This window comes from Molossus molossus, unplaced genomic scaffold (assembly GCF_014108415.1).
Source record: "Molossus molossus isolate mMolMol1 unplaced genomic scaffold, mMolMol1.p scaffold_m16_p_4, whole genome shotgun sequence".
NCBI classification, from domain to species: Eukaryota; Metazoa; Chordata; class Mammalia; order Chiroptera; family Molossidae; genus Molossus; species Molossus molossus.
In genome coordinates this window covers 88,214,051-88,232,504 of record NW_023425377.1, presented here as the reverse complement: position 1 = coordinate 88,232,504, position 18,454 = coordinate 88,214,051, and the positions used below count along the sequence as shown (strand labels likewise).

Here is an 18,454-nt window from a genome sequence, read left to right as displayed (position 1 = left end):
TGGTTTTTATTCTTCATTTTATTTATGTGGTGTATCAAATTTATTGATTTGTGAATACTGTACCAGCCTTGCATCCCTGGAATGAATCCCACTTGGTCATGGTGAATAATTTTTGTGATGTATTGCTGGATCCGATTTGCTAGTATTTTGTTCAGGATGTTGGCATCTATGTTCATCAGGGATATTGGCCTGTAGTTTTCTTTCTTTGTAGTGTCTTTTTCTGGTTTTGGAATTAGAATTATGCTGGCCTTGTAAAACGAGTTTGCAATGAGTGTTCATTCTTTTTTGAATGTTCGGTAAAACTCCCCGGTGAAGCCATCTGGGCCTGGGCTTTTGTTTGCTGGGAGAGTCTTGATTACCTCTTCAATTTCCTTAGTTGTTATTGGTCTGTTCAAGTTTTCTATCTCTTCCCGGTCCAGTTTTGGGAGACTATGTGTTTCTAGAAATTTGTCCATTTTGCTTAGATTGTCAAATTTGTTGCCATATAATTGTTCATAGTAGTTGTTAACGATCTTTTGTATTTCTGTGGTGTCAGTTGTTACTTATCCTCGTTTCTGATTTTGTGTATTTGGGTTCTGTCTCTTTGTTTCTTGGTGAGTCTAGCTAAGGGTCCATCAATTTTGTTTATCTTTTCAAAGAACCAGCTCTTTGTTTCATTGATCCTTTGAATTGTATTTTTGGTCTCCATGTCATTTATTTCTGCTCTGATCTTTACTATTTTCTTCCTTCTACTTGCTCTGGGGTTTTCTTTTTGTTTGCTTTCTATTTTTTTAAGTTGTGAGGTTAGATAGTCTATTAGAAATTTTTCTTACTTCTTGAGGTAGGCCTGTAGTGCTTTGAACTTCCCTCTCAGAACTGCTTTTGCTGCATCCCATAGATTTTGTGCTGTTGTATGTTCATTTTCATTGGTTTCCAGAAAGTTTTTAATTTCTTCCTTGATCTCCTCGGTAACCCATTCATTGTTTAATAACATGCTATTTAGCTTCCATATGTTCAAATGTCTTTGCATGTTCTTGTTGCAATTGATTCCTAGTTTCATGCCATTGTGAACTGAAAAGATGCTTGATATGATTTCAATCTTCTTGAACTTGTACAGACTTAGTTTGTGTCCTAACATGTGGTCTGTCTATGAGAATGTCCCATGTGCACTTGAGAAGAATGTGAATTCTGTAGTTTTGGGGTGTCATTCTCTGTAGATATATATTAAATCCATTCGGTCTAGTGCTTCATTTAGAGTCTCTGTTTCCTTGCTAATTTTTTGTCTAGAGGATCTATCCAGTGATGTCAGCAGGGTGTTGAAGTCCCCTGCTATGATTGTATTGCTATCGATTTCTCCTTTGAAGTCCCCCAGAATATTTTTAATATATTTTGGTGCACCTATATTGGGTGCATATATGTTTATCAAGGTTATATCTTCCTGTTGGATAGATCCTTTCAATATTATGTAGTGGCCTTCTTTGTCTCTAGTTATGGCCTTCATTTTGAAGTCTATTTTATCAGATATGAGTATTGCTACCCCAGCTTTTTTTTCCTTTCCATTTGCTTGGAAGATTTTTTTCTATCCCTTCACTTTCAATCTATGTGAATCTTTTGTTGTGAGGTGGGTCTTGTAAATAACTCATATAGATGAGTCATGTTTTCTTATCCAATCAGCTACTCTGTGTCTTTTTATGGGAGCATTCAATCCATTTACATTTAAGGTGATTATTGATATGTACTTAGTTATTGCCATTTTTGTTTGGTGTGGTTATGTTTTCCTTCCTATTTCTTCTACTAATTACAGCAGTCCTTTTAACATTTCTTGCAGTGCTGGTTTGGTACTAATGTATTCCCTTAGCCTTTTTTTTTGTCCGGGAAGCTCTTTATTTGACCTATTTTGAATGATAGCCTTGCTGGGTAGAGTAGTCTTGGATTCATATTTTTGTTTTCCATGACCTTTATTACTAAGTGCCACTGTCTTCTGGCCTGTAGTGTTCCTGTTGAGAAGTCAGCTGAGAGTCTTATGGGGTTTTTTTTTTGTGTGTGGGTAACCTGTTGCTTATCTCTTGCTGCCTTTACGATTCTGTCTGTCTTTAATTTTTGGCATTTTAATTACTATGTGTCTTGGTGTGGGCCTGTTTGGGTTCTTCTTACTTGGGGCTCTCTCTGCTTCTTGAACTTGAATGCCTTCTTCCTTCACCAAGTTAGGAAAGTTTTCTGTCACTATTTCTTCAAATATATTCTCTAACCCTTGCTCATTTTCTTTTTCTTCGGGGACTCCTATGATGCGAATGTTATTACATTTCCAGTTGTTCCAAAGTTCTCTTAAGCTGTTTTCCTGTTTTTTAATTGTTTTTTCCTTTTGTTTTTCTTATCAGTTGATTTTTTGTACCCTGTCTTTTAATTCACTGATCCGGTCCTCAGCTTCCTCTACTCTGCTGTTTAGATCTTCTAATGTGTTCTTTATTTCTGATATGTCATTCTTCATTTCTTCTTGGTGGTTTTTAATTTCTAATTGGTTGATTTTCAACATTTCTATGTCTTTACTCATGGTTTTGATGTCCTTACTCATGGTGTTGAGCTTCCTCAAGATCATCGCTCTGAATTCTAGCTCTGTTAACTTACTTAACTGCTCCTCATTTCTCTCATCTTTGGTAGAGGTCTCTTGTTCTTTCATTTGGCATTTGTTTCTTTGTTTCACCATTTTGGCTATCACAGTGGACTTTGGAGCCTGCCAAATTTTGCCTGTGGGTGTTGGTGTTCTGCTGTTTGTGGCTCCCTCTCCTGAGTTTGGATGAGTGAGGGAGGACCCATATTAAACACCACTGTCAAGTCTTACTTTCCTGGTTAGAGTTGCTAGCCCAGAAATGGTTCAATTATCCTCCAGCTTTTTGCCTGAAGGCTCTCAGTAGTGGTTACTTGAAGAGCCTTGGGTTCTCAGTTGAATGAAAAACTCCCTCAGGTGCTAAGTGTAAGGGGATTTCCTGAGGGTGGGGCAAATGCTGGTTAATGAGCCTCAATTTGCATTTCAACGGCCCACCGGGTGGGGTTGAATCTCCAAGGGAGTTGCCGCTGACTCTCCCCAGAGCCCTGGGAAGGAGTAAGAAGGCCACCGTCCTGTGTGGCGGCAACTCAGCAAAACTCTGAGTGCCCTCCAAATCCCGAGTGTCCCCATACAGTTCCTGTCCAGTCCGCCTTCCCTCTGCCAGAGCCCAAGGTGAGTGGCTGTGGCTATTTTAGCGTCTGTCCCAGCTCTGTGCTATGGAGCCACTTGGGAGTGTACCCCCAAGGCCGCTGCTCACAGCTAAGGCCGCTGCTGTCTGTGGGCTACCAGCTTCCCTCTCGCAACTCCATAATCCTACCAGGATCGAGTCAGTGTTCCTGGTTATATGGTCCTCACAAGCTGCTTTTCAGTTGCTTTTTCCCAACGATTTGTCTGTGTTTTAGTTGTTATTCCAGTTTGGTCCTGGGAGATGGTCTGTGTAGCTTCCATTCACTCCAACGCCATTTTGGAATCTCGTAAAAAATATATATTTAAAGTCATTCAGTTAAGTCTAGAAGCGGGCTCCTGCCATGACCGGTTTGGCTCAGCGGTTAGAGCGTCGGCCCGTGGACCAGAGAAACCCAGGATCAGTTCCCACTAGGGGCACATACCAAAAAAATAAAAATAAAAATACAGTTGGTGACCTGGCCGGTTTGGTTCAGTGGTTAGAGCATCAGCCTGCGGTCCCAAGAGACTCGGGTTCAGTTCCCGCTAAGGGCATGTACCTCGGTTGCAGTTTGTCCTTGGTCCTGGTTGGGTCCTGCAGGTGGCAGTCACTCGATGTGTCCCTTTCACATCGATGTTTCTCTCTCTCTCACTCTCTCCCTTTCTCTCTCCCTCCCACTCTATCTGAACAAAAAATGGAAAGGTGTCCTCGGGTGAGGATAAAAAAAAAATAACAAAAATACAGTTGGTGCCCTGGCTGGTTTGGTTCAGCAGTTAGAGCATTGGCTTGTGGTCTCGAGAGACCCGGGTTTGGTTCCTGCTAAGGGCATGTACCTCGGTTGCAGTTTGTCCCCAGTCCTGGTTGGGTCATGCGGGTGGCAGCCACTCGATGTGTCCCTTTCACATTGATGTTTCTCTGTCTCTTTCTTTCTCTCCTCCCACCCTACTCTATCTGAACAAAAAAAAAAATGGAAAAATGTCCTTGGGTGGGGATAAAAAAAAAAAATACAGTTGCTTGGAGCATTGTCCCTCACACCAAAAGGTTGCAGGTTCGATTCCCAGTCTGGGCACATGCGCTGTGTTGAGGGTTCAATCCCTGGTCATGTCATGTGCAGGAGACAGCCCCTTGATGTTTCTCTGTCACGCTGATGTTTCCCTCCCTCCCTTCCTTCCTTCCTTCCTTCCTTCCTTCCTTCCTTCCTTCCTTCCTTCCTTCCTTCCTTCCTTCCTTCCTTCCGTCTCTCTGAAGATCAATGGAAGCATATCCTCAGGTGAGGATTAAGGAGAGAAAGAAAGGTTAAAAAAAAAAACCACTATCCCTGTCTCAAGTTAAATACAGGATGGGGTAAAAGTAGGTTTACAGTTGTTCATGTGGAAAATAATATGATAATTAATAAATAATAATATAAGAAAAAACTCTGTTTTACATACTCACAACTATAAACCTATTTTGCCCACCCTGTATTTAAAAATATGTTTTACAGTGATATTGTTGGTACCAACAATATTTTAGATTTTGAAAAATCTAAATCTATAAAAATGACTGAGAAATCCCATGTCTGTGATTGTTCTGATTTTAAGAAGCCCTGTGTTATTAACATAAGTAAAATCTTAGTCTAAAAAAAAAAATTGTGAAGATATACCAAAAATAACTGCTTGGGCCCAGAAAAGGAAAACAAAATTTTGGATTTAAGTGTTTTTTGTCCATTTTACTTGAAATTTTTTTGTAATCAGAGCTTCTGTTGTTAAAAACCTCTAATATTTAATGTTGTATAACACATTTCCAAATCAATCACCTGCAGGGGCTGCTTAACTTATAGCATTCAGGACAGCGGTACCGAGATCTTTAATTAATTTTCCCAATTTCAGAGCAACCTTAAAATCTGTCAGTCCCATTCTCAGTAAAAGTAAGTAATCTTTGGTAGATCTGACTGGAGTGAAAATTTGGTTTGTTCCCCAATAGATTCAGAAACTAGAACATGGAGTTGTAAGTTTTCTTTGAAAGACATAATGCTTTACTAATACAAAACCTCACAAAGGAGTTGGCTGCTCATTGCACTTGGGTTTCTGGAACTTAGAGTATCCTCTCAAAACAAGGTTTTGGGCCTTTAAATAGAACACACCCCTGTACACAAGTGCATCAGCCAACTGAGGCTGAGTAGGGTCAAGGTCAAATGCACCCCACACTGTCAGTGGCTTGTAACAGCAAAGGATTATAGCACCAATCTCTCGTTCATACATACCGTACGTTCCCTGCAGGTCGGCTCTGCTCTGCCCTACATCTTCACTTCAGGGCCCAAGCTGGCAGAACAGCCTGATCTCAGACATTGCCTACCTAATGGTCAGAGGAAAAGACAAGACATGGTGAAGCACTAGTGGGATTTCAACAATTCCGTTCACAAGTACCTCAAGTCATTTCCACCCACTTCTCTCTGGCCACAGCAAATCCCATGGCCCAACCTGACATCAGTGGGTCAGGAAAGATAATCACCCCCCAAGGAAAGGGGGTAAATACTTTGAACATTAATATAGTACAGTCTGCCATAGTGCAAGGTCCCAAAGAAACCAGAGGTCATTTGCTTCACCAACTTCCCTTTGGGGCCGTCTTTACAAAGCATCTCAATGTGAAGAACAGGCCATCAACTTGTTTTTGGCCGTAAAAATTTGTAACAGATTTATTTAGATTGCATATACGCAAAGTACCTAGTGCAATTCAGAAGGGGCTTCAAAAAAACTTAGGATCGTATTGGGCTTTAAAAAAAAAAGGAAGGTTAGAGGTTTTTAGAAAATTTAAGGTGAAGGGAAAATAGATTTTCTGCGAGGGAAATATAATTATGAGGATTTGTTTATAATTGTCATTAAAACTGGATGCCAAAATAGAAAAAGGGAAATTTTTTGCTTCACAATTTTTATATTCATGTGTGGGTGTCTTGGTAATTATAAGTTCCCTAAAAATGAGTCAAGTATTAAGTACAGTCTGATTTGCCCATTTAACCACTAGTTCATCACTAAATACAGCTAGCTATGTTTCCATCTGTTTTTTGCCAGAATTTTTAAAAATTTACTGATAATTTTTGTGTCCACGAGAGATTTTTAAGGACCCAGGAGTGAGTTGTGGCTGTGATGAGCCAGTTTCATGGGCTCATAGTGATACAAATAAAAACTGTTTTCTTGCAACTGGGAAGCCAAGATGGAAACTTTGGCAAATGTATCCTCTTTTATAACACAAAATTTTTTCTATCAAATTGCAAATATACCACCCAGCTGGTGTGGCTTAGTGGTTGAGCGTCAACCCATGCATCAAGAAGTGGCTGGTTCGATTCCTGGTCAGGGCACATGCTCGGGCTGTGGGCCAAATCCCCAGTGGGGGCATGCAAGAAGCAGCCAGTGGATATTCTCTCTCATTGATGTTTCTATATCTCTCTCTTTCTTTCCCTTCTTCTCTCTCTCTAAAATCAATAAAGAAAAAAAAACTTTTTTTAATTGCAAATATATTATTTATTATATAAATGTGTAAATATTTATTTGTAAATATGTATACATTCTCCTGTTCATGCTTAAATTGCAGAGAAAATGGGGTCTTTCCGTTGTTTTTTGCCAACTTGAGTGGAACTATATTCGTTACACCAAGACCACAACCTTGGATACTGGGAGGGCCCAGAAACAAATGTTTACCTATATCCTTTGTGGATTCCCAAGTCATACCGTGTTAGTTATAAGCAGTGTATCTTCAGAAATCCTGAACTATTGCTTCTGCCAAAAGCAAACAAAATATTATCCCTGAACGCTTTTAGATATGAGAGTAACGTGAATTTTTAAGGTTTTATTTTTTTTTTATCCTCACCCCAGGACAGTTTTCCATTTTTGTTCAGGTAGCGTGGGAAAGAGAGAGAGAGAAACATCGACGTGAAAGGGACACATCAAGTGGCTGCCACCTGCACGACCAACCAGGGCCGGGGACAAATTGCAAACGAGGTACGTGCCCATAGCGGGAACCGAACCTGGGTCTCTCTGGACCACAGGCCGACGCTCTAACCGCTGAGCCAAACCGGCCAGGGCAGGTTTTAATTTTTTTTTTTTTTTTTTTTTAAATGCTTAAGTTTTTGTGTCAGTTGGCATAGTCATCATTTATTTAATGTTTAAAGACACATTTGATCCTTCTCAGGCTAACCAGTTCTCTATAGGCATATTAAGGTCAAAATTTAACCCAAATAATCACCTTCACCTTACTTCCCTATAGATTAAACATTTCATCTGATCTGTGTAAAATCATTGCCTAAAATACCTTTGCCTATCCCTGTCTCTTGAGAAAAATAAAAGTTCAATTGGTTTATATATATAAATATAATTTATAATGCTGATTGGATTTTTATTCACAGAACACTTAAAAAAACAACTAGATGACTATATTAAGCTGTGGAATGGCCTGGTGAAGGTATTTCGAAATGAGAGAAGAGAAGGTTTAATTCAAGCACGAAGCATTGGTGCCCAGAAGGCTAAACTTGGACAGGTAGGAAACTTTTTTTACCATTATCTACAATGCCATCCTTTTGGATTTGGTAACTAAATGATCACATGCATTTTTAAGTACCTTTTATTTTTAATTGAAATGAAAATGCTGGCCTAAACAGATAAAACTTATATGTAAAAATTGACTCTAATGCTAACTTATGTTAGCGTCTATTTTAAATTGTGTATGATATATGATGTACCATATATGAGTGTTCTTTCACCCTGCCTCTTTTTTTTTTTTAAGGTTTTGATATACCTTGATGCCCACTGTGAGGTGGCAGTTAACTGGTATGCACCACTTGTAGCTCCCATTTCTAAGGACAGGTAACATTACCTTGCTTTTTTGCTTTCCTGGTTGAAAAGTAAACCTCCTTGTAGAAGGACAAATAACATTCTTGTTTTTCTGATTCCAGTTCAATTCAACATATCAAACTGTTCTGTTCTAGGTGTTATCACTCACTAGGTGTTTCTTGGAGTGGAGCCAGACTGAAACTTTGGGCTGATTCAGATGCACCAGTTGGGCATTTGGGATAAGTGTAGGGTGTCTGATTCGAGAATCATCTGTGGTTTAGAGACTTCCTCTAGCTCCAAAAGTTTTGTCTAAGAGTAATAGTAATTGCTCCTTCTACAGCATAGTAACAATTCTAAAGATTTAAAGGAACAAGCTTTGAAATTATGCGTATTGGTCTTTTTAATGCCCTTTGTAATTATTCCTCTAGAATAGTAAGGAGCAGTTGTTACTTGTGTCAAGGCTTTGCGATCCTATAGAAACCTTAACATTTAGAAATAAGTGACTATTCAATGGAAATGTAATGATCTCCATTAACTTTACAGAAATGTCTGAAACCATAGAAGGCAGCATTTATCTCCTAGTTCCAAACCTTCCCTGCTTTTAGTCCAGAAATGTGACTAGTTCAGAATCTAGGCAAATAAGACATGGCCCTATGGTGAATGGCATGTGTCAAAGGAAGACCTTTGGAGGATTTAATCAGCAGAAGATGTAATGTGAAGGCCTATTATAAACAATTTTTTACATGCTGTCAGGTTTAATCCTCACAGCACCCCTGCAAGAGAGGTATTATTAGCTCCATTGTACTGATGAGGATGCTGAGACTTAGAGAAGTTAATTAATTTGCCCCAAATCAGACAACTAATAAACTATCCAACGAGATCTCTCTGGGATACCTTACAATGCAGCATTTATAAAGAAATCTGAGACTAATGGGAAGTGAGGAAAGAGAGCAGACTTTCACCTCTCCAGGTGAAAACTAGCTTGCCTCTGGGCAAGGAAGTGGTAAGGAAGTGGTTTTCCACAGGATTCTGTGGCAATCCCACGTTTCCCACAGTGACTCCACTTTCCTATGGGAGTAATTCCGGAGGGAATGACACACCCTTCTGAAATCCACTTCCACCGTATCAAAACCTTAAGCTCCCTTTCCTTGGTTTCTAAACATCTAAAAGGCACGATAACTTGATTATGAAAAGCTTGCAATCTCCATTTTAGGAAATGCCCTGGAAGTCCTGTCTGATAAGCTGCGCAATGAGACAAGCAGGGGGCAAAGTTATCTTAGTAGAGTTGGCTCTGTAGTTAGTCATATAGTACTAGCATATCCCTGAAGTCAAATACAAGGGATATTTTTGTTGTTCCAAATTCTCAGGCCACATTTAAGTTCTTTAGGTTTTGCGGGATATTTCCCCCTCATTTTTCCAAAAAGGTAGGAATACAATACAGTACTATTTTTTGCAATGAAAGCTTGTTTTTGCAATAAAAAGGAGTAGGAAAAAAGATCAAGAAAAAGATTTTCATAATAACTACTTCCAAGGAAATAGAAAGCAACAAAGAGTTGGAAGAACTGCTAAAAATGTAGCAGGTATTTTCCTTTTATACACACGCACACACAAACTTATTTTATAATGGAGGATTATAGAGGAAAAGTAACAGGCACGAAAATCTTGTAAGCAATACAAAGCCACCAAGAAAAAGTTGCCTATAGGACCAAAGTGAAAATGAGAAAACACGATTAAGCTAAAAGACATGGCTCTTTGTCCCTGACATTTGTCTGTAAGCTGAGAGATAAGTCTTCTCTATCCTTTCCTTATGAAAACAGGCTTCCTGACTTTTATAGCACATTTATTTACTTCTACTTCACATTAGATATTTAAGTTTCCTAGTGCAAAAAACAAACGAACAAACCAAAAAAAAAAAAAATCAATTACAAAAAGATAATTTAGCTAGGCATGCTAAACTAGTCAGTTTTGGGTTCTTAAATGCTTTTTCATTTTCTGTAAATGTTTCAGAACTACATGTACTGTGCCTCTAATAGATTACATAGATGGGAATGATTATTCCATTGAACCACAGCAAGGTGGGGATGAAGATGGTTTTGCCAGAGGGGCCTGGGACTGGAGTTTACTATGGAAACGCATTCCTCTAAGCCACAAGGAAAAGGCCAAAAGAAAACATAAAACTGAACCTTATCGGTAAAGATTACTCCTTTATTTTCTTCTGTGGAATTTTTATCTAAGTACTTTTTTTTTTCCTTCCCCATGTACTCGTATATCTGTGTGGGTCCATGCCTACCCTTCCATTTCATCTTTGCTACCATCATCAACAAAATACAGAACAATTTGCACTGTGCCGATTATAGATGTCATAAATGGCAACACTTACGAAATTATACCCCAAGGGGGTGGTGACGAAGATGGGTATGCCCGAGGAGCATGGGATTGGAGTATGCTCTGGAAACGGGTGCCTCTGACCCCTCAAGAGAAGAGAATCAGAAAAACAAAAACTGAACCATATCGGTAATCACTAAGTCACTTACATGTTTTTCTTTTCTCCAGTTGCTACTAACCTATTAACCTCTTGCCAAGCTAAAACATTTGTTACTAAAACTTGTTTTAGATTCTGAAGAATTCTTTCCTCACACTGTTTCACAGATTTAAACTCACATTAGCCTCTTTGTAATTGTTTTTTTTTTTTTTTCCCTAAATGCAGCATCCACTTTTTTTGGGGGGGAGGAGGGGGTTGATATATAGCATTAGTTCCAAATTCAAGTGAAAAAAAGAAAAATTATTCTGTAAATTGACAATTTATAAATTATTTGTAATCCATGTTTTATATGCACTTTGGTGCCTTGGGTGTAATGTTAGCAATGAAAGCAATAGCAAGAGATTTTTTCTTCTTCCTTTTGTTTTATATGCTAACTCTTAAATACTAATTTTGTAACAGTTAAGTCTGATGAATAAAAATATATGACTTTGGCAAATGTTACATAGGCTTCTTTATTGCTTCCTTCTGAGAAGAGCACTTGATTAAAAGGAAACTGTATTCCAGAATCAGCCTTTGTCCTTCTTGTGGCTCTTCAAATAGAACAATGTAAGCTGTTCTATTCTTTTGGGGTCTTTTAACTGGAACATTTGACTGTCTTTCAAAGAGTGACTCCAAATGAAATGTGTGGTCAAATGTTAGTGTAGGCTGCCAAGTGTGTCTAATTTTATTTTTCTGATCTTATGGTTCTGCTTTTGGTCTCTCTCCGTTACACTGCTGATAATATTAGAACTCAATTTGGGGAAGGTATTTCCACTCTCATGCAAATGCTGGTGGGATTTGGGCATGGCACCATATCAAGATACTGAAATGGCCAAACATAAGGGGATTATAGAACTTTAAGCTTGATTCCACATTTTCCAAATTTCCTTTTGAAGTTCTTTTTCAAAATAGTTTAGGAATTTACTGCTTACCCACTTACCTGACTAACATAATTCTGGGAGAAAAAAAAAAATGAAGGGTAGTGATTATATTTTTATTTCTGACAAGTCCATAGGCTAATAAAGATTTTTTTTTTTTTTGAAGTGGGCTAGAAAAATTTAAGGGAGGTTTCCCTTTAAAGAACTCACTGGTTTTCATGTTAAGATACATTTTCAAATATATACTGAGATAAGTGGGAATATATTTAAAGATCAAAAAGGCAGAGTTATAATAGAGTAATTTTAAAGAGCAGTTAAATAAATGTGACATGAAAATATAACCAAAAATGTAATAGTGCTAATGTTTAGTGAGTTAGGCAGTATACTCTAAGAAGAAAGGGCCTAAGAGAATAACTCTGCCCCAATGTGATTTTTCTTTAATATTGATAATATTACTTGATTCATTATTTATCCACTTGACAAATATTTAATGAGTACTTACTATGTGCCAGGGACTATTTTCTGGGAATAAATTTTTAAAAGACTGGTTCCCTCGCGGCACTTAAAGTATAGTGGGTGAGACAGAAGTTAAACAGAAAGCTACACATATAACTGGAACAGCAACTGCCATATGTGGTAGGAAGAAAAATGGAGTTTAGGGAAAGGAGAACCTCATCCAGCCTGGAGGATCTGGAACGGCCTCCTTGACCAAGTGTCACTGGAGCTGAGGCCTGAAGGATGCGGGGTCAGCCCTATGGGGGAGGAGGAAGAACATTTCAGGAGCATGAACAACAGCATAGGTGAAGGCCCTGAGACAGAAGAGAGTTTGGCAAGTTCAAGGCAGGAACAGAGCAGTGAAGAACTCTGGACAAGGGAGCCAGCAGAGCCTCCCGGTGGAAAGAGGCCAGCATCCTGGGACCCACGTTGAGTCCACGCTGCCTGCTGTGTGATTAGACCTGGATGGGGGCAGAACAGAATACAGGACTCAAGTTGTGAAATTACTGTAACAGTCCAAGCAGTGGTGCCTTGGTCTAGGACAGTAGCAGTGAAGCTGGAAGGAAGTAGACAGATTTAAGTATGTTTTCAAGGTAGAATTAAGAGGAATTGGTGAAAGATTAGATATTAGGTGTGATGATGAAAAAGGTACCCTAATAGAGGCATCTTAAGAGTCAGGATGCATTAATAATTTATTGTTCGAAGTGGGGGATGTAGACAACAGGATACAAATTATTCCCCTATCTCTTCTAATGATGGGAGTGGCTTGTCCCTGAAAAGCTACCACATCTTTTTTCTCTTGTCCCTAAAAAGTACCAAGTTCAAGATCCCACTCAAGAAGCCGCCCAGATCGCCCTTTCACAGCCTGCCTCCTGGCACAGTGAAGAGCTGTGTCTAATTCTCCTGTGTCATTTCTGCACTACATTTGCAAACTCTGAATGAACTGTGACTGTTCTAAGATGAATTATACCCTTATTTGGCAAGCCCCTGAGCTATAAAATTAAAAAATGACAGACTACTTCCATGGTGTATGGTTTTGCTCATCCCGTAATGACTCATGAATCATTGCAGGAGCAGTTAGCAGACCAGGGCTGTATGGCTCAGTATTTTTAGGAAGTGAAAGAGAGAATTCTACGTTGACTAAATCTAAAGGCTTAATTTTTAAATCACCAAAGGAACCAAGTCTCCCTCTAATGGTGAAATGATGCAATGCTCTAATTTGTAATGAACTGTATGTATATAATTCTATTTCAGTTAGAAATTTCAGTAAATTCATTGAGGAATTATGAACGGATTGTTTTGCAAAGGTTTTATAATTTCTTAATGTTTGGCCATCAGTTTTGCCTCTTCTATGCATTATTTAGATTGTATTTCAAAAGGGCTTGTTGTATGTTGGTAAAGGGGTTTGTCTTTAATAGTTATTAAAGTGTTTCTTTTTCTTAGGTCTCCAGCCATGGCTGGTGGATTATTTGCCATTGAACGAGAATTCTTCTTTGAACTGGGTCTGTATGATCCAGGTCTCCAGATTTGGGGTGGCGAAAACTTTGAGATCTCATACAAGGTAACAGTTCATTTAAGTAAATGGCGTTTTCTAAGTAGTGACTGACTTTTGTGACTTTCTGGTAAAGGCTGGGTTCTTTGGGGAAAGGGGGCTGTTTAATGCATTTCTTCAAATTATAAGGAATGACTAACAAAAATGGATACCTTTGGAGGAAAGCAGGCAAAATACAAGCTGCAAAGTTTCTATGTATTTACATGGCGCACCTGAAAATTGAGTCCTTTGTCTTAAGAGTTTTTATCTGTCTTCTAAAGGTGGGAACTTTAGGGAAGCTCTCAGGGGAGGATCTCAATACAGTATTTATCAGCTCTCCAGGTGTGTTCTTTAATATACTGATGCATCAAAATGAGCTTAAAGGGTCAGGGTCATGGTCTGTACTGATTGGTCTGCACAAGGTAGGGGGTCATCAGTCATTGCATCTGGTCTTGATGTCAGCCAGGGCATAGCTTGGTCTGGTTTTGCTACTTTTCTGGGCCTGGAGCTGTAACACAACTGAGACCTAGGTGGTACCTCTAGTTTGACCAAAACTCTGTCTGTGTGGTCAACAGACCTGAGGCTTTGTTCCTAAGATTATTTGATGCTGATCAGAACCTCACTGTCCTGAGGGCTTAATGCTTAAGGGAGGAGTGGTTGTGCAAGGGAGAAGGAGGCAGGTGAGTCAGGGTGCTAGATGAGGCCAGTTTGAATCAGCTATCTGTCTCAATTTCCCCATTCCACTTGCCAAGGAATTTTCCTGGCTTCTCACTATCCTGCCTCAAATGGAGGGGAGGGCGACTTCTAAGCAATTAGAACGGGGAAAGGTACAAAGGTGAAATTTAAAGAATGCATTCAGGAAACAGTGAGGAGCACAGTTTAGCAGAATCTGACAGCATGAATAAGACAGACATCCAAGAAGATAAAGTGGACAGGTATATTAGGACCATACTGAAAAGAGCCTTTCATGCTGAGCTAAGAGATTTTTACTTAATTTGATAAGCAACGGAAACCCATCAAAGATATTAAGTAAGGGAATAACATGACCCAAAGCTGCCCTTCAGCTAAGAAAAAAATCCCTTGCTATAAATAAGGATAGCATGGAGGAAGAGAAGCCAGAGGTGAAGAAGCCAGACAGGAGAGTATTATAATAATCACGCAGGTGGGGAATATATTAGCAATGGAAATGACGAATGGTGTTAGGAATGGAGCATCTGCATGGTTTGGCAAGGTTACATTGCGAGAAGTTTGCTTGGAGCTACAAGTACATAGGAGGAGGCCCCTGAGCAGCAATACATTACTGATTTCCCTACTGCCTCCTTTGTTATTATGAGTTTGGAAAACAAGCAAGTTATTTTAAGATTTGTTTAGTTTACAAATTCCCTGTGGACGCTGTGTATCTAATTAAGATTTCATATTTACAGTTACTAGAAAACTTTCCAGCTATAATTTATTTTGGCATTTGTAACAGCGTCCATGTGTTTTTCCTGGATAGATATGGCAGTGTGGCGGCAAATTACTGTTTGTCCCCTGTTCGCGTGTGGGACATATCTACCGTCTCGAGGGCTGGCAAGGTAATCCTCCGCCCATTTACGTTGGGTCTTCTCCGACTCTGAAGGTAAGTCTTTTGGTTGAAAGCGGAGAAGGCTGGGGAACTAACATTTATGTACCGCTTGCTGTGGTAGTCAAGTAAATGTCAGTTCACTGAAGGGGAAAATCTCTAAGCAACCACACAGGTCCTCACTTTTACCCCAGACTAGACTTATACGTGAAACATCTTATTGTTCTTTGAGACTATTCATTGCATCCCATTCAGATTAAGATGACTATATTGAATGTCCTCCATAAAGACATCACAATTGCATTCAAAAAGGACCGACACTGTAGGAAAGTAGTGGAAAGGAAAATACCAACTTCTATAGTCACAAAAGAGTAAAGTATTATATATGTACATATTAAATACATCAAAATGACAAACAGCCATATCCCATGAGGCCTGATCTCACAGCAACATGTGCTACAGACATCTATCCAAAGTGCACTGTGGTGGCTGGTGGGTTTTGTTTGATTTTTTAAAATTAATTTTATTAGGAGTGTTTTTAGTCAACAAAATTAAATTTTGAGTAGTGCTTGCAAAAGATTAATGTCTTTTGTCCCTCAGAGCAGGGACAGACCAGGGAAGCTTCATACAGAGGCCAAGTGTTCCTCTGCTGGGAGGACAACGGCTCTGCCCTTGACAGCGTAACTTGTGTCTTTGGCTGGGCTGCCGTCATACGTTCTGAGAGCCTATAACTCTGATGCCCTTCACTCTCTGGAGTCCTTAACCAGGTCAAGAGCAGGAGGAAGATCAGTATTGGCTGCAGATACAACTTGGGACAGACCCCCAAAGAGGAATAGATAATGGAAGCAGAGATAGCTAGGCTTTAGGAACCAACACAGAGCTTTCTAACTGGCCAGATTACGGTGAAATAGAGCCCCAGCTACAACAGGGGTGAGATGAAACTATCCACAATGAAACAAAGGTAGCACCAGACTAGCTCCTGGCCCGACTGCTCTGACAGGAAATGCAGGGAAAGAACTTGCCCTTGTTTTTCAGTCGGACTACAATCACAAAGAATCATGAAAAGTCAGATTGAGTCCAGAAGGTCTGTGCTGCAAGGAAAAGGAAAAGAGATGAGAGGGAAATACTTGCCCACTCAAAAACTTAAATGTAGACCTCATAAAACTACCCAATAAATGTCATGTTCGGCATACTCTTCGTGAGGGCCCCGAATGGGCCAGACACTTTCTTTTCTCCAGTTGAGGCTCCATGCACTTCAGCCACCAGGGTGCCAATGGATGTATCCAGCCCGTTGGTCTTCTCTGAGAGTCAGACCTTTGTAGTCAATTGTGTTCCAGAATTATCCTCTTAGATACCTCAAACTCAGCATGGTCAAACTTTTAAACTTTTCCTCAAAAGCAATTCATTTTCCTGTCTTCTCTCTTTACCCCTGAATGAAACTCAGGGGGCATGTTAGGATTGGCCAGCTCACCCCTCAACCTACCAAGCCCTGATGGTTCCACCTCATACATGTCTCTTAAATCCATTCCGTTCTCTGCTTAGTACAGGTCTTTGAATCTCTCCCAGGGATATTAAACAGCCTCCCACTCTACCATCAGCTTCAAGGTCCTTCAGTTCACCCTCCACTCACCACCAGTGTTATTCCCTTGAAAATTAAATCTGATGTCTGTTACCTGCTTAAAACCTTTTAGGTGATTCTCCTTTAAAGGATAAAACTCAAAGTCCATAAAAAATAACAATAATATTAATAATAGCTAACACTTTTTTATTGCTTACTAGGTATCAGACACAACTCTTTATGCTTTCCATAGATTAATTTTTTATTCTCACAACACACTCTTAAAGAAAGACTATGATTATTCTTATATTAAAATGAGGAAAGCAAGGCAAGTTTTCTCTCTGAATCCTGCATTCCACTTACGGTGAACTACTGGGAGGCCTTCAAATGCACCATGATTCCTCATACATCATTTGCATTTCTTTTTGCCCTCAATGCTTCCCACTTAATTAACCACTCTTTCAGGAATGAGCCATCCAGCATCCCTCCATGGTGCCCCTCTGGCCTTCTCCACCCCAAACCAGTGTTCCTTCTTGTTGCTATAACCCTATGTGTGTGCACTTAATTCTTCATATTCATTAATATTTAGAAGACATGACTGTGTCTAATTTCGGATGGATTTGCAAGGATTCAAAAGATTTCACTCCAATATCACGTGCTTTTTTAGGATACTGCTACTTAAAACTTTGTTGAATCCACTGGCTTTTGCAACAACATGCCTGTAAGAAGAGCGTGTTCACCCTTTGGTAGTGACCTTGTATTCTAGAACCAGTGTAATAGGAGTTCTAGGTTTTCCTACTCCTGCTGGAACACAGGGGTCAGCTGCTATAGCAGATGGGCCAGATCCAACCCTTTTCAATAAGTGAGGTATATTGGAGCATTTGTTTATACATTGTCTGTGGCTACTTTCTCAGCAGAGTTGAGTATTGCAACAGAAGCTGTGGCCCACTAAGCCAAAAATGCTTACTCTCTGGCCCTTTATCGACAGTTTGCTGATACATTATAGGGAAGACCAAGGGGCTAGATTGAGTATGTACTAAACCTGTCACATATATTCAGGCCGACATGCAGCATTCAGTGAAACCTTAGAAGTTCTTTGTCGATTGTCACAATGTCAACTGATTTTACTGTTCCTTAGTTGCTTCTTCTTACAGTGCACCAACTGGGAGAAATACCCAGTTAATTCTGGGTTATGGTCAAGTGGTCCTATTACAGTTGTAAGAGGACCAACAAAGCCACTTATAAAGATGTATTTTATTGAATAGAGCTGTTGTTTTTCATGATTTTTCCCTACATGTGCTAATAGTATGGAGACAATTCTGGGAGGAGCACCAGCATCCAGGCTGCTTCTCACAAACCCTCTCTAGGCAGCAATTTCTTCCTTTCAAAGCAGGATAGAATATATTATCTTAGCATAGATATGCCCTTGCAGCTAAGAGTCTCTGTCCATCTCTTTTTAGTTGAACATGGATGATAATTTTATCCTTGGCAGTTGACACATTACAGTCATTAGTTCAGTTGCATTTGTTGCTTAATTAAATAGTAGGTCTTAAGTTTGTTGTATGTTGGTCATATTTCATTTGTCTAAGATAAGCTGTTTATGACATCACAAACATTTTTAATCGTCATGATATTAATTTTGTTTTCCCACAGAATTATGTCAGAGTTGTAGAGGTTTGGTGGGATGAGTATAAAGATTACTTCTATGCTAGCCGTCCTGAATCAAAGGCATTAGCGTATGGGGATATCTCAGAGCTGAAAAAATTTCGAGAAGATCACAACTGCAGAAGTTTCAAATGGTTCATGGAAGAAATCGCATATGATATCACCTCACATTACCCTTTGCCACCCAAAAATGTTGACTGGGGAGAAGTAAGTATCAGTGATATTCAGATCTCAAAGTATATGTGTGTGTTTGGA

The 18,454-nt window shown here is 39.5% G+C and overlaps 1 protein-coding gene across 4 annotated transcripts in view; it reads left to right on the top strand.

Moving 5' to 3' along the window:
- Window positions 1–18,454, top strand: part of GALNT7 (polypeptide N-acetylgalactosaminyltransferase 7) — a 133,327-nt gene that overhangs the window by 105,647 nt on the left and 9,226 nt on the right. Inside the window, exons 4-10 of one of the 4 annotated variants that reach the window (XM_036282101.1) lie at window positions 7,567–7,697; window positions 7,944–8,023; window positions 9,998–10,180; window positions 10,322–10,504; window positions 13,328–13,445; window positions 14,911–15,033; window positions 18,188–18,406. In XM_036282101.1, coding sequence (XP_036137994.1) covers window positions 7,567–7,697; window positions 7,944–8,023; window positions 9,998–10,180; window positions 10,322–10,504; window positions 13,328–13,445; window positions 14,911–15,033; window positions 18,188–18,406 — 1,037 coding nt within the window. The remainder of the gene's footprint in view (window positions 1–7,566; window positions 7,698–7,943; window positions 8,024–9,997; window positions 10,181–10,321; window positions 10,505–13,327; window positions 13,446–14,910; window positions 15,034–18,187; window positions 18,407–18,454) is intronic. The other 3 variants (XM_036282099.1, XM_036282098.1, XM_036282100.1) reach the window with 3 other exon arrangements.